Source organism: Lithobates pipiens, unplaced genomic scaffold (genome assembly GCF_037356315.1).
Source record: "Lithobates pipiens isolate NorthernLeopardFrog02 unplaced genomic scaffold, aLitPip1_a1.2 Scaffold_19, whole genome shotgun sequence".
Lineage (NCBI taxonomy): Eukaryota > Metazoa > Chordata > Amphibia > Anura > Ranidae > Lithobates > Lithobates pipiens.
Window position 1 is genome coordinate 84350817 of NW_027507764.1, and position 15315 is coordinate 84366131.

Here is a 15315-nt window from a genome sequence, read left to right on the forward strand (position 1 = left end):
AGGAGAATGAAGAGGACGACATTATCCTGGATGATGAGCAGGAGCCAGGCCACCACACCGCTTCCACTTTAGTGCAAATGGGGGCCTTCATGCTCCAGTGTTTTAATAGGGACCCCCGTATAAAAAGCATGAGGGTCAAGGACCAGTACTGGGTGGCAACGTACTTAGACCCCCGGTACAAACACAAAATGGCGGAAATGTTACCGCCGTCGCAGAGGGCTGTCAGAATGCAGCACTTCCAGGCCTTGCTTCGAGAAATGCTGCATTCTGCTTTTGCGTGCGCTGGCAGAGGAGCAATTCCCACTCCCAGAGAAGGATTTGCGGGTACCAATCCAACAGCGCCTGCAAGAAGAGGCCGGTTTGAAGATGTGTTGGTGACTTCGGATATGAGGTCATTCTTTCAGCCGACCCATCGACAGGTGTCATCCGGATCCAGCATCAGGGAACGCCTAGACCGTCAGGTGTCCGACTACATTGGGTTAACGGCCGATGTGGACGCTCTGAGGAGTGATGAACCCCTAGACTACTGGGTGGGCAGGCTTGACCTCTGGCCAGAGCTTGCCCAATTTGCAATCGAACTGTTGGCTTGCCCCTCATCCAGTGTCCTGTCCGAAAGGACGTTCAGCGCAGCAGGGGGGATTGTGACCGATAAGCGTACTCGCCTAGCTCACCACAGTGTTAACTACCTCACATTTCTAAAAATGAATGAGGCATGGATCTCGGAGGAATTCAACACATGTGATCAGTAGACCATGTATATGTCTATAAACAATTTTTGGAATCAAGCACACAGACCTTCTTAATTCATTTGGCTCACTTCCCTGACCCAAAAAAGCACACCGTACTATATGCCCCTACCCTCCTCTTTGAAGAGGTTGAGCGGTGTCATATTTCTACTGGGGCTGCTTATTATGAGGGGTTCCCACCATCCCTGTGCTGTGCTGACTTCCTCCTGGGTGTTCTTATTATGAGGGGCTCCCACCATCCCTGTGCTGTGCTGACTTCCTCCTGGGGGTTCTTATTATGAGGGGATCACACCATCCCTGTGCTGTGCTGACTTCCTCCTGGGGCTGCTTACGGTGCTGCTGTCAGCGCTGTATGTCACGGAGCTGCTGTCAGCGCTGTATGTCACGGAGCTGCTGTCAGCGCTGTATGTCACGGAGCTGCTGTCAGCGCTGTATGTCACGGAGCTGCTGTCAGCGCTGTATGTCACGGAGCTGCTGTCAGCGCTGTATGTCACGGAGCTGCTGTCAGCGCTGTATGTCACGGAGCTGCTGTCAGCGCTGTATGTCACGGAGCTGCTGTCAGCGCTGTATGTCACGGAGCTGCTGTCAGCGCTGTATGTCACGGAGCTGCTGTCAGCGCTGTATGTCACGGTGCTGCTGTCAGCGCTGTATGTCACGGAGCTGCTGTCAGCGCTGTATGTCACGGAGCTGCTGTCAGTGCTGTATGTCACGGAGCTGCTGTCAGCGCTGTATGTCACGGAGCTGCTGTCAGCGCTGTATGTCACGGAGCTGCTGTCAGCGCTGTATGTCACGGTGCTGCTGTCAGCGCTGTATGTCACGGAGCTGCTGTCAGCGCTGTATGTCACGGAGCTGCTGTCAGCGCTGTATGTCACGGAGCTGCTGTCAGCGCTGTATGTCACGGAGCTGCTGTCAGCGCTGTATGTCACGGAGCTGCTGTCAGCGCTGTATGTCACGGTGCTGATGTCAGTGCTCTGTATTACGGTGCTGCTGTCAGTGCTCTGTATCTCCTGCACCCTCTTGTTTGCCTACCCTGGTCCCTGACCTTCCCTCTCCTCCATTGCCTTCATTAGCTCCATAGTCCTGAATTGTCAGAACAATTTCCCAAATAAAAAAAAAATGCTTGTAGTTATCGATCCCAAATTCACCTCATACATGTATTATGCTATTGTCCAGGTGGTGGGACTACGTGCTACCCCCTAATAATTACCCCGTGGCCGCAAATTCGACCTAAAGGTTTGCGAAATTCGCCTCCCATTGAAGTCAATGGAGCCCGCGGCGAACGGTCGTTTTCGCGAACGTTTGTGTCCGTTCGCGTTTCGCGTTCGCGAAACGTCCCGTCGGAAGTTCGTCCATCACTAGTGGAGATGCCCCCCAGGAAATGCATCAATCTTGTTTTTTAAGTGATTGGCAATCTCGTGAGCAGTGAGTGAGTTACTGGGTGGAGGTGGTGGTAGAGAAATTTGAAGTAACTAAAAGTAAAGAAGGACTGGATGACAGACTATTAATGAGAGGGCCAAAGTAGGCTTGTTTGGCAGCATGGAGGGAGTAATTGTAGTTTAAAAAGTCAGATTTATATAGGGTGATTTTTGCTAGAATTTGTTTGTTTGCCACAATCGCTCCAGTGGCTATGTCTCTTAAGATTTCTGGTGTTGTCAGTCTCCAAAGGTTGTAATGGTGGGTCCTGATACTTTGGGTAGTAAGAGGATCAATAGAGTCTAATGTGGCTGAAAGTGAACTGTTGTAAACAGAATTGGCCAGGTCAGGGCAGAACAGGAGGGCAATTTTGTCATAGAAGTGGTCAGCTGCAGAGTAGAAAAGAGAAAGATTAAAGTGGCAAAGGTTTCTGCAGGTAATTGTTTACAATAGTGTCTATAACCCAAAATCTATCTCCAGGATATTTGGCATAATGTCTCTCTGTAAACAATTTTTTTACTAAAATAGAACTATGGTATCCCATTAAACAAATATGTGCTGCAGCACTAGAGTATAGGTGCATCTGCAGTTTTCTCTTATTCCCCCTGCAAATTCCACCAGAAGAGTTGTCATGTGTGTGTTGGCTGTGCCGGCTTGCACTACAGTAGGATGAGAAGATACTGCAAGCAGCATGGCTATCAGCATTTTCACTAATCAGTCACATGTCTGGAGCTTATCAATCAGCACCTATCCATACCTAGTCCAACCCACTGCTCTCTGGATTGACAGCACTGCCTCTGTTGCTGAACCCCTCCCTGTGAGCTGCAGTGTCTGCGAGGGGTAGAATATCAGACACAAATGAAAGAGGATTTAGCTCAGTCAGGGAAGGTAAAGGAAGTTTTATTTAGTTTACTTCATGGGGCTATTGCATCACATAGTAACTGCATTTTGGACTTGTTTGGACTGGCATACCGGAGCCTTTAGTTGTACATTTTTGGGTGTGCTTCTTCAGTTGCCTGTTGGGTTGCCTGTCAAGTCTGCAGGAGGCATGTGCAGATATCATCTCAATGGCCAAACAAAGGAGTCCTCACAGCAAGCTGCAGGGAGAGAAGTGGGAGGAGCTTAAATGTGAGCTGTTGAGGATGTGGGTTATTTTACACACTAGTTGGTCTTTGAAAATCAACATGCATCTAATATGTTGCATCTTACTCTTTACTAGCCTCAGCATACAAATGTTTGCTTTTGGTATATACCACCCAGCCTGAGACACATGGAGGACAATGAAGAAAGAATGGAAAGACTTATAAAGGTAACTGGTCATTATCCTTAAAATCGAATATGTAGATAACCAGAGCTTTCAGAAGTTTTTTTGATATTCTTTTCCATATAAAGGTACAGATGTGAGCTGACTTCTTTGTAAAGTTGTTATTGTTGCCTGTGTTCCTGCTGGGGAGATTTACCCTTCTATTTATCATTTGGATCATATCACTAAGTCAGAAAGTGAAAAGGACAACATTTAGAGTCGTCACCAGAAGAAACAGTGAGGGTAAAGCACACAACAGGGACACTTGTTCAGGGACTAACCCTCACATTGAAATGATTTTCTTTCACTTCCTGTTGCATCTCTGGGACAGAACATGAAAGGAGATCTTCATAATGGGACAAACAAAGATAAAAAGTAAACTAATAGGATTTTAAGGCCCTTTCCACACAGGGTGGGCTCCCTTGGATTTTACCTGCTCAGTGGGGGGGGGGGGGGGGGGGATCTGTCCGCTGATCCCATGCTGAGCAGGAGATAGCTGATCCATGTCCGCTCTGCTTATGCAGAGTGGACACAGCCCACTCTCCTCTATGGGTGGTCAGATGTAAACAGACCACCTGTCTGTTTACACCCGGCTGCCACCTGATCCGATCCACCAGACCGATGTGGAACGGATCCCTATCCATCTATTTTTAGTGCACAGGATCGGATGTTGGCAGATGTCAATGGGCACGTGTTCGTTGACACCCGCCACTCCATAGAGGAGACCAGGGAGTCCAATCAGGTCTGTCTTAAAAAAAACTGACATTTGGACCCAATAGGTCAGCTACTTGTTTCAGAAGAAAAAAAGTTTCTGATATACACTTACGTGTATATGTACGAACTTTCTAGAAAACTAAGTTTTGCTTCAGCTTTGACCTCCATTTCATTTCTGATACTATGCTTGCTTTCACATAATTAGGTTGCCCCTGTGATCAAAGCCAGAATGATGGAATATGGAACAACCATGGTCAGTTACCAGCCTCATGGAGACAAAGTCAACTTCTTCCGCATGGTCATATCCAATCCAGCAGCAACTCATCAAGATATCGATTTCCTTATTGAAGAAATAGAGCGCCTTGGACAAGATTTATAGGGAGATCATTAGGGCTGTTTGGAGGTCTTAGGTACACCATAGAATTGTCAGAGATGTGTGAATGTATTTGTAGTGCGTTACAAAGTAATTATATATTGTGCCGTAAAAACTTGAGTATATTTGTATTTAAATAACAATCACTCCATAGTTTTGCTTTTCCTATGATCACTTTAATAGTTAAATCATCGCACCTGTGCATTCATAGCACTAGGGAAAATTCTACAGTGTGTACTTTAGTCTGTGTGCTTAGTTTAACAATTGCTATCTTATGTGAATGTACACATTATCAATTAGAAGTCAGCATATCCATTGCCTTCATAGAGTTAGAATAAGATTCTAATTGACATTTGATATATTAAAATATTTATTTCCAAGAGTATATAAATATATATGTACTACAGATATCCTATTTTATAAAGCATAGATTTTATTTTGTATGGGTAATTAAAAGATACAAATATACAAAGAACATGGGTGTTACATATATGGGTTAGATTCATTATGGAGGATGCACAAAATCTGTATTTGAGGTCTCATGCTAACTAGAAATTAATATTTTAAATTGTATATTGAAATAATTAAGTGGAGCCATATTGTTCAAATGTTATTTGTCATTTTTGTTTGGGAGAGAGTTGCCTGAGTAAAGATGTATCCGTGCCAACTATTTCATTAGGAAGTAGAGGTTTTGACTTAAGTGATAAAATTTTGCAGAAGATTTAAATGTAAATCCTGGATTTCTTTTAGTTGCATATATCAAATTTAAAATGTCTGCAGCTTTTTTTAACACCTTAAAGGTTTTATGCAAGTTTTGCCATGTCCAGACATACTTTATTTATTTTCTCTCTCTGAAAGGCCAGAGTGTCATCGGCCTGGCCTGTTATAGGAAATCAGTCTCTGTTATTAGTCTTCATTTTAACTGACATTATTCTTTCCAGCAAAGTCCCTCCTATGCTTCTTCTCATGGCTGACATCACTGTAGGAGGAATGGAGAGATGGAGAACCTCCTCTGCCCATCCTCGTGACTTGCATCATAGTAGGGGCAGTGTAAAGATGGATCACCTCAGCCACTTTTTACCTGGCCGACATCACTGTAAGAGAGTAGAGTATAAGCTCATATTCTGCTCCTCCCTTTGCTTCACATAATTTTAAGAGTGCAAAGAATGAGCACCTTGTCTGCTCCTCCCTTTGGCTGACATCACTGTAGGACGAGTGGGGAGAAGAGCACATCCTCTGCACCTCCTCCTAGTTTACATCACTGTAGGAGGAGTGGGAAGAAGAGCACATCCTCCACACCTCCTCCTAGTTGACATCACTGTAGGAGGAGTGGGGAGAAGAGCACATCCTCCACACCTCCTCACTGTAGAAGGAGTGGAAAGAAACGCATATCCTCCGCACCTCCTCCTAGTTGACATCACTGTAGGAGGAGTGGGGAGAAGAGCACATCCTCTGCACCTTCTCCTAGTTGACATCACTGTAGGAGGAATGGGGGGAAGAGCACACCCTCTGCACCTCCTCCAAATTTACATCACTGTAGGAGAACTGAAAAGGCAGAGCACATCCTCCTCTCCTCCACCAAGTTGACATTAATGAAGGAGGACTGAAAAGACAGAACACCTGGTTGACATCACTATATGAGGACTGGAGAGACAGTGCAGAGTATAAAAGGTGTTATTTTCCAATAAAAAATCAAGATATCAAGTACAAATCAGGCATCTATTCAATGCAGTCATTTTAAATAAGTAGTAACTTTCAAGTCCAATTTAGGGCTCTGGCACCCCCTCCTCCCCCTCACTCCTCCCATCATCATATCTAGACATGTGCAATTTGTTTAATTCCAAAATCGTTTTTTAACCAATTTAGGCAAATTCGTTAATTCGGAAATATTTAAATCTCAGAATTTCCAAATTTTTCAGAATATTCGAAAATCTAAAATTAAAAATTTCGGAAATTCAAAAGTCCGAAAAATTCTAAAGGATGAAAACCCGAAAATAAGCACAAAAATCCAAAAATTCCACAACCCGCAAACTTGAAAATCTGAAATATTAACTAACTAATAATAACTTAACTATAACTAACTATTAAATTATATGTATTGGAATTTCCTTTCAAATTTGACTATTAGTGAAAGCAATGAATACGAATTTATCCGAAGTTACAAATTATCCGTAATAACGAATGCCATATCTAAACGAATGGAACGTAACAAAGTAATAATAATAAATAACAAAAATAATAAAAATGTGTTATTATTTAGTTTTGTTCCATTTGTTTAGATGCAGCATTCTTTATTTCGGATAATTGCTAACTTCAGGTAAATTTGTATTCGTTCACTAAGTCAAATTTGAAAGGAAATTCCAATACCTATAACTTATTATTAGTTAGTTAGTTATTATTTAGAATTTTGGGATTTTTGTCCTTTCTAATTTTCAGATTTTCCTTTCTTATTTTCGGATATTTGAATTGTCGAATTTTCAAATTTTCAAATTCTGAATTTACGGATTATGAATTTTCAAATTCCAAATGTAAGAATTTTCGATTTTCCGAATTCCCGAATATTCAAATTTACAAAAAAAAAACAAAGAACAAGTGAAACGAAAACAAACAAATTTTTTTGCAGTGCACATGTCTATATCTTTAAGTGCATGTAACTTATTAAACAAGCTTTGACTTGAGATATATAATAGAGATATACAATACTTTAATGTTTAAGACAGGTATTACCAAAATGGATGAGAAAATCATAAAGGAAGAATAAGTTTAAGTATTGTATGTAGAAGAATGTTCTAAAACTAGGGTTCAGGTTCTGTTGAGGGTAAGGCCACTTACTTTTATGATTTAAGGAATTGTATAAGTAGATTAAAAGTGATCAATGAATAAAAGATTTTAAAATAAACAAACCATCTTTAAAAATACATTTCAGTACTTGAAAGATCTACAAATGAAAAATTGAGAGGATAGGTTTATCAACTTTTTCCTACAAATAATGACTTGGACTTATTCTGCCTTCAAATTAAATTGGACCTTGGATTTTTATCAGATTTCTTCCAAATGCAATAGTAAGAGAAAGGGGTATTAGATAATAAATTATATGTTTTTTCTGCTTGCTTGTGTTGCTTGTATAGGCTGCTGAGGTATACTTTTTGTCCGGTGGGACATGTACACATTTTGCTGGGTCTCTAAACATGCCCGACTAAAGGGTTCTTCAGTAATATATAGCAGACAGTGAAATGATTACCCTAATCTACAATATATGAGGGAGGTTTATAGATGTATAGTATAATAAATTATTTTTTAAAATGTAAAACATGTAAAAGGAAACATCTTGATGTAAATAGTCTTATAAATAAGAGTTAGCATGCATTTCTATGTAAAGTTTGTAAATACATATAGTATGTACATAAGGACAACTATACCTCCTTTTCACAAAGGCAAGTCTATGAGCCAGCCCAGTCTATGAGCCAGCCCACACACTGAAAACAATATAGTACATTCCCTCAGTGAGTTAATAGGTATTTAGGCAGTTAGTGTAGTAGCTATTGCAATAGGAATAATGTATACAGTCACATAAAAAAAGTGAAAATAAAATCAGTTCTATACTGAAAATACTTACGGTATATACTACTACTTAATATTTAGATTACCTATATCTTTCAGTAAAAGAAAATAAATGAGCAAGTTGTATATATTATTTAAGGATGGATCAAGTGGGAGCTCTTTGTATATTATCCCCCATATGATTATAACAGCGTTCTTTTAACAGTTAGGATGGCCCCACACTTGTGCGTTGTGGTAACACACATTTTTGCACTAGTATTTGTGCTTTTTGTTGTGTGTCTATTCTTTAAGGCTTAATGTACACAGGATGTTTTTATAACCTCTCCTGAACAATTTAACTTGACAGATAGTAACCCACGTTTAAAACATGCCACGTTTAGCCACATTTGCATTTAGAAGCATTTGAAAAAATATATATATTTTTTTCAAAATAGCCAAAAATGAAAAACGCCTGTAAACAAAACGCGGCTAAATGCGAGTTACCACGTTTATACACGCTTAGAAGTGTTTAACGCTTGAAATTCCTCTAAACTCACTGACTGATTTTATTTTTTTGCTTTCTTAAAAAGGCCTCTAAACTCAACTGTCTAAAAACGACATTAAACAAACCTGTGTACATTTACTGATAAGATAACATTGGATGAGTTCAGGGGCAGCTGAAAAAAGTAGCCAACTGCCTCTGAACTTCTGTTTACCAGCAGCAGTGTACAAATGGCATCCCAATGCACAGATACAATAGTCAGTAATGCACCTATGCTACAGTGTACCTCAAAATAAATGCTGCGCATTGTTGTGTGCTGCATTGCCACAAATAATTTGGTTACAATTTTTTCATACATTGAGATGCATTAAAAGCCCCCATGTGAGTGGACTGTCTTAAAGTAGTTGTAAACTCCATTCATGAAATTTGACCTAAGCACATATATATCTGTAGTGTTTTACATATCTCTCTTCGAAGCTCTAAGTGCAGTGTCTTTCTGTTGCTCCCTTCCTCTCTTATCAACAGAGTCACTTTTGACACAAGAGATAACAGCAGTTGAAAATGTGTGTCGGGGAGGGTGCTTAGAGGAAGATTAGCAGAGAGCTGGTCTATTCAGATAACAGCGTTGCATGTTCCTTCATTCCTTTGCCTATGTGGAAGGGGGTGTGTACCTTTCCTCCAATCAGCTCTGACACAGTGTATGCCCAGAACTTCCCACCCACTGCTGAAACAGGAAGAACGATTTATAACATGATCTGCACTTTCTAAAGAGTGTAGAAAAGGGAAGACTGCAGATATAGATGTAAAACTTATATAGGGAGATTGGTATCATCCCTGTGTATCATCTGAGGCTGTTCACTTCACTGGGTATATGTGAGGAGTTACATCCACTTTAATGGAATATGGCCAAAAACATCTGCGTTTATATAGTCACAAGTATGAAGGGATCCTTAGAGCTGAACGCTGGGTTAATATAAAACAACATCAATTTATAAAAATAAAAAAAAATAGCATAGGTACCTGAATAGGGTAGGGAATAGGGAGCAGCTTCCTGTGATTCATTGAAAAGCTGCCCTTAGAATAGGAGATGAAAGGGCTGCACTGACTGGGGGTGACCAGGCTGAATTGGATAACTGCAGTAAAGAAAGGTCAGGCCACTGTCCCATCTTTGCTGGTAGCAGAGATGTGTAAATGTCAGAACTAGCTAGATTGAAATATAAATCCTTTAGCAGATAAAGCAGCCCCCATATAAGTATTTCAGTGTTGTGTTTAGCAGTTTTTATTGACTTCAGTTTTAACTTTATGGTGCTATATAACTTGATACCATGACCACCAGCAAAATGTGGTGATTTCCTACTGGACCCAAAGGATATCTGTACAATCGCATATAACGATAATGAAACCAGAGCAATAAGGGTGTGTTTAAGCCAGCCAACTAAGACCTCATGCATACAAGCTAGCTCTAATGCCCCGTACACACGGTCAGACTTTCCGACGGAAAATGTGCGATCGGATCATGTTGTCGGAGATTCCAACCATGTGTCGGACTTTTTCCATCGGAATTTCAGACATACAAAGTTTGAGATCTGGATCTAAAATTTTCCAACAACAAAATCCAATTGCGTAAATTCCGATCGTGTGTAGACAATTCAGACGCACAAAGTGCCACACATGCTCAGAATAAATTACGAGACGGAAGCTATTGGCTACCGGCTATTGAACTTCCTCTTTATAGTTCTGTCGTATGTGTTGTACGTCACCGCGTTCTTGACGATCAGATTTTCCGACAACTTAGTGCGACTGTGGATATGTAAGACAAATTTGAGTCAACATCCATCTGAATTTTGTTGTCGGAATGTCCGATCGTGTTTACAGGGCATAAAACACCAGAACTGCTAGCAGGAAAAAAAACAGAGTTGAAAACGTGCATTTTGCCATGTTTTTAAGCAAGCATTTATGCGTTTTTGAGTGTTAGCGTTTACAAGCTTTGTTTTTCCGAACACTCCTCTCAGCTCATTTTTCAGTCCCAAATTACCACAATGCATCACAAAACATTATTTCTCTAGATAGATAGATAGATAGATAGATAGATAGATAGATTTAAAAAAGAGAGATATATACAAAATATATATATAAATAAAGAAAAAGAAAACAAAATGCCCAAATATTTCAAAATAATGAATAACATTTAAAAAATGTAGAAACATTCAAAAAATAAAATAAATAATATTATTTAAATAATAAAAATCTCTCTCTCTGTATCTATCTATCTATCTATCTATCTATCTATCTATCTATCTATCTATCTATCTATCTATCTATCTATCTATCTATCTATCGATCTATCTATCTAGTATATGCTTACAGTGATTGTAAACCTTTGTTTTTTTAAATAACAAACATATCATACTTACCTCCACTGTGCAGTTCGTTTTGCACAGTGTGGCCCCAATCACACTTCTTAAAGTAGCTTAAATATATGTTTGCATCTGTATTTAAAAAAAAAATATGCACATATATGTACATTTTTATTCATTATTAGACAAGCATGTAGATTGTTTCCTTGGAATATATGTTTACCGGAAATTAATAGAACTTCAAGACAATATATTCAGATGTTGTTTTTCAGCAACCCCCCTCCTTTCCCAAGCCAGAATTATGTATATTTCCTGATCAACAAAAGCCAGGCTACACTTGTGAATAGAGCTGATTTCAGCTGATTGCTGTTAATGTTCCTATTCCTTTTTTGCTTAATATAAATTGATGGTCTCTTTGTTAAATGTTGAATGTTCACGCCAAATGCAGCAACCAACATGGACTAATAGAGGTAAAGAAATTAAAAAGTATATTTTCTCAGCCACCTTGTATTAAAAAAAATATTGCACTGATTAGCAGTGGAGTGAGCATTCAGAGCTTGGGTACATTAGGTATTTCTGCCTCTAAAATATCTAAAGCCATAGCAATTTAAATCATTACACTCATTACTAGACAGCAATAGCAGGAGAGACAAGATGACTGCATCACGCAAGGATCTATTGTTGATTAGCTTTTAAATTACACCTACTGGGAGCCATTTACAAATCCAGAGCCTGGAAAATGGTCTGTCTCAAAAAGAGACATTTTAAGAGTTATGATGATGAAATCCCTGAATCTTATATGAACAAAAATAGGAAGAAAAGTAGTAAAACTAGAATTCTGGAAATATTATTATTACTGCATATTACTTAGTTTTGTATTCAAGGCCAACATAAGTTCCAGTGGATCTCCGTCCCTCTCAGGAGCCCTTCCTTCCTTTCTTCCCCCATCTCAAAATGTATAATTACTAATCTGTGCTCACTTGCCCCCTCACCACTTCGGGAGTCCAGCTGGGTGAACTTCAATCTCTGAAGGTGTTGGAGCTTAATTAGGTGGCTGATGACTGTCCCTTTTATCTCGACAGTTTTCGGCCCTAAAATTGACCACTCAGGCACAAGTACTGTAACATGAGCATTAGAACAATGGAGCAAGAGTTCTAATGGAGCAAGGAGGCCCCCTAAAAGGCTAGAAAATGTCTATAGAATTCTTCCTCTGCACAAGTTGGTCATTCATGTATAGAGACCTAACAACTGAAATAAATAACTGAAGCCTGTAGGACTGTGCCTCCGCGTTGGACCTCTAAAGTCCTTAACGGCTTTTAAGCTTCCACACCCACCAATTTTACTTTGGATTTAATTGTCTGATCAACAGCTGTGTTACATGAGGGTTTCCCTGGTTGGATATAGTTTAAATGGATTGTTTATGTAGGCCCGCACAATAGATTTTGGTATATTCTATTCATCAGATTTCAAACTAAATAAAGATGTTTCTCAAAAGCATTAGAAAGATGCGAAAAATGTTTGAGAGAATGGAGTTCTACTTTCGTCTATAAAAGTAGAGCAATACTTCAGAACCTTCAATACCCATCTTGGGGAATAATCTTCCATCCTGTACCACTCTACTTGCAAAAAATACGTTTCTACAGTCATAAAAAAAGTAGATCAATGCTTCAGAACCCCCCATATTTGAGGAAGAATCGCCCATCATGTTCCACTCTACTTATCCTGGGAACAAGATCACCTATCCCTAAATTTGCTCACTTAGGTCATTGTTGATTTTTACCAGTGCTGCTCCCTAATAAAAAAAATAATAATTAATGGAAAAAACAAAACACTGACAGAAAACCTAGAGCCTTAAAATTTTAGTTTTCTATTAGCGTAAATCAAATCACCTTAAATTGCTTAGGAGTTTAATCATCCAATTCCCATTAAAATATAATTCCATTGACCCAATTGCCAGCTGTCCAATTTTGGCATGCTTTTTAATTCTTGAAACTTAAAGAGGAGGAGCCCAGCAAAATTACGGGTGCTTCACTAACATATTGGCAGGTCAAGATTGATCATGGGCAGGGTCCAAAGTTATTTTAGATTTTACAGAGTTGGAAGCTTTGAATTGTTATAATTTCCAAGTTGTCAGTTCTGAAGACAGATTCAGTGGAACAATTGCTTCCACTAGCTTCTGTGTAGATAACCCAAGTTCAGTTTCATTTTTCCAACATGTTGTTTAAACTTTACATTTGCCGCGTTCTACGATATCTCTAATTTAAAAAATGAAGTGCAATGTGTGAATGTGTTTTTGCACACATATTGGTGTCGATCTCATGTCACTCAGATGTGAATAAGGAAAAAAAAAAAAAAAAAGAATAACAAATTTGTCCGTAACTGTGCTGCCTTTCTTCTATTTAATATTACTGTCTCGTCACCTCAGATTGAGGTTGTGTAGAGTGTTGCAGTTCAACCTGTGTTGCTGTATAAGCTTTGTACAATATATTATTGAGATGAGTTTTATTTTTAGTAACTCTTGTATTAATGTTGTTCTTGTGAAATCCGCTTATTACAGATTTTAATATCTACTTTTCTTATGAGAAAATAAAATCGCTGTCAATAGCACAATGAATATAAAAATACCCTTTACATGTTGATTAGTTAAAGATTTTTAATATGTCTTTGTGATAGAAGCACTGCCAATCAGAGAGAATAGACCAAATATGCCCTTTTGTTTTCTGGTAAGATTACTTGCACATGAACACTGTATGGGATTGTTCAGATGGTGGTTGTGACTGTCATACAGTACGATGTACAATGTTCCTTTCTTTCAGTGTCTTAACAAGTGTATTTACGGGTCTTTGTTTAACCTAAAACTGTTGTGAAATAAGGAAAATTCTGTTATCTCTGTACAGAGAGAACAGAAAATTCTGGTGACCAAATAAACAGATCTGTGTTTTATGAAAGTGTTGTATTTTATCAATGTTGTCTATGAAAGCCTAATAAAGATGTATAATTAAGCCAGTGACCTGAAAAAAATATTATTATTATCATTAGTCATTTATTTTATTATTATAATTATTATTGTTGTTAGATTATAATATAAATTCATTTTTTTATTGTTTTGTTTTATTGTTTGCATTTCTGTAGATTTTTTTTAATTTTTGCTTATACACTTTACTAAAACCACATACTGCAGAGGGCAAGGTTTAATAATTTGAGGCCACTGGATTTTGATGGATTATAAGACTGAGAACAACCCCCAAGAAAAGGCTGAAACTTCTCTTAGTAGTTAAAGTGTATCCAAACCCATGACCAAAAATATAATATACTGCAGCTTACAAGACCTTACCCTATATGGGGTTATTGTATTCGTTTTCTTTTTGTTATAGTTTTTTTAAACTTTTTAAAATTTTCACCTGGTGAAACATACTTTCAATTCTAGTATGGAAGAGCAAAAAGTTTGTTAGGACTACAGAACAGAGAAAATAAATTGCACTATGGATAAAACAGATATACTTGTAGTATGAGCTGCCTCTACCTAATATTACCACCCACTGGGTGAAAATACGTTTGGTGTAAAGGGAGAAGTAGATTTGGCGCTATACCTTTAAGACTTAAATATTGGTAAAAAAATAGAAAATATTGTGCACCTAATAGTTCACCTATAATATCACAATGGTGCTAAAAATTACAATGGTGCTAAAAAATTTATAATATGTGAACACAAGTAAAATTATAAATAAGCATAAGTGTTTTGTAAAGTCACAATAGTGAAGAAATCCCCTAACCTGGGTTAGGTAAAAATGAAAAAATGAAAAAATGTGATGCTGCCAATTAAGACTGGAAAAAAAAAATTGTGTATTGATATATATGTGTTTGCGAGTGACCAATAAAAGTGAATATCCTTTGCAATCACACTATACAATTCTTATATAAAAGTTCATACATTAAATTTATAAATGATGCAATCAAATATAAAATACTGCAAGCTGTGAAAACACTCAATAAACAACCACTAAATCCTCAGATGTACAGGTGCAAGAAAGCATCAAGAGTTTCCAAAAGTCCCAAAGATTAGACATGATTTGTGCAGGAGATGTGTGATCATTAATGAAGATCTTCCCAATGTGCGTGACAAAAACTAGTAATGCCCTCACCAGATGCCCTGCCCCTGCAGGGGTAGTATAGCCCTCACAGTGTGAGCCCCTGTGTCGCTGTTTGGTTCTCTGGGGGGTTTGTTTGTCATCCGCTGGGAGCACTTCACTTAGGTTCTCAATAAAAAAGAGGAGTATCCATAGTGTGTTTCCATACAAGACTCTTTATTAGATGAATAGATTGTACTCACATTTGAACAAGTAAAAACACGCCAAAAGCATACAAGA

At 38.6% G+C, this 15315-nt stretch overlaps 1 protein-coding gene across 1 annotated transcript in view; it reads left to right on the forward strand.

Moving 5' to 3' along the window:
• Positions 1-13950, forward strand: part of GAD2 (glutamate decarboxylase 2) — a 161533-nt gene extending 147583 nt beyond the window's left edge. The window contains exons 15-16 of the mRNA XM_077490993.1: positions 3379-3468; positions 4382-13950. Of these exons, the coding sequence (XP_077347119.1) occupies positions 3379-3468; positions 4382-4555 (264 nt within the window). The 3' untranslated portion in view covers positions 4556-13950. The remainder of the gene's footprint in view (positions 1-3378; positions 3469-4381) is intronic.
• Positions 13951-15315: the final 1365 nt, after the last annotated feature.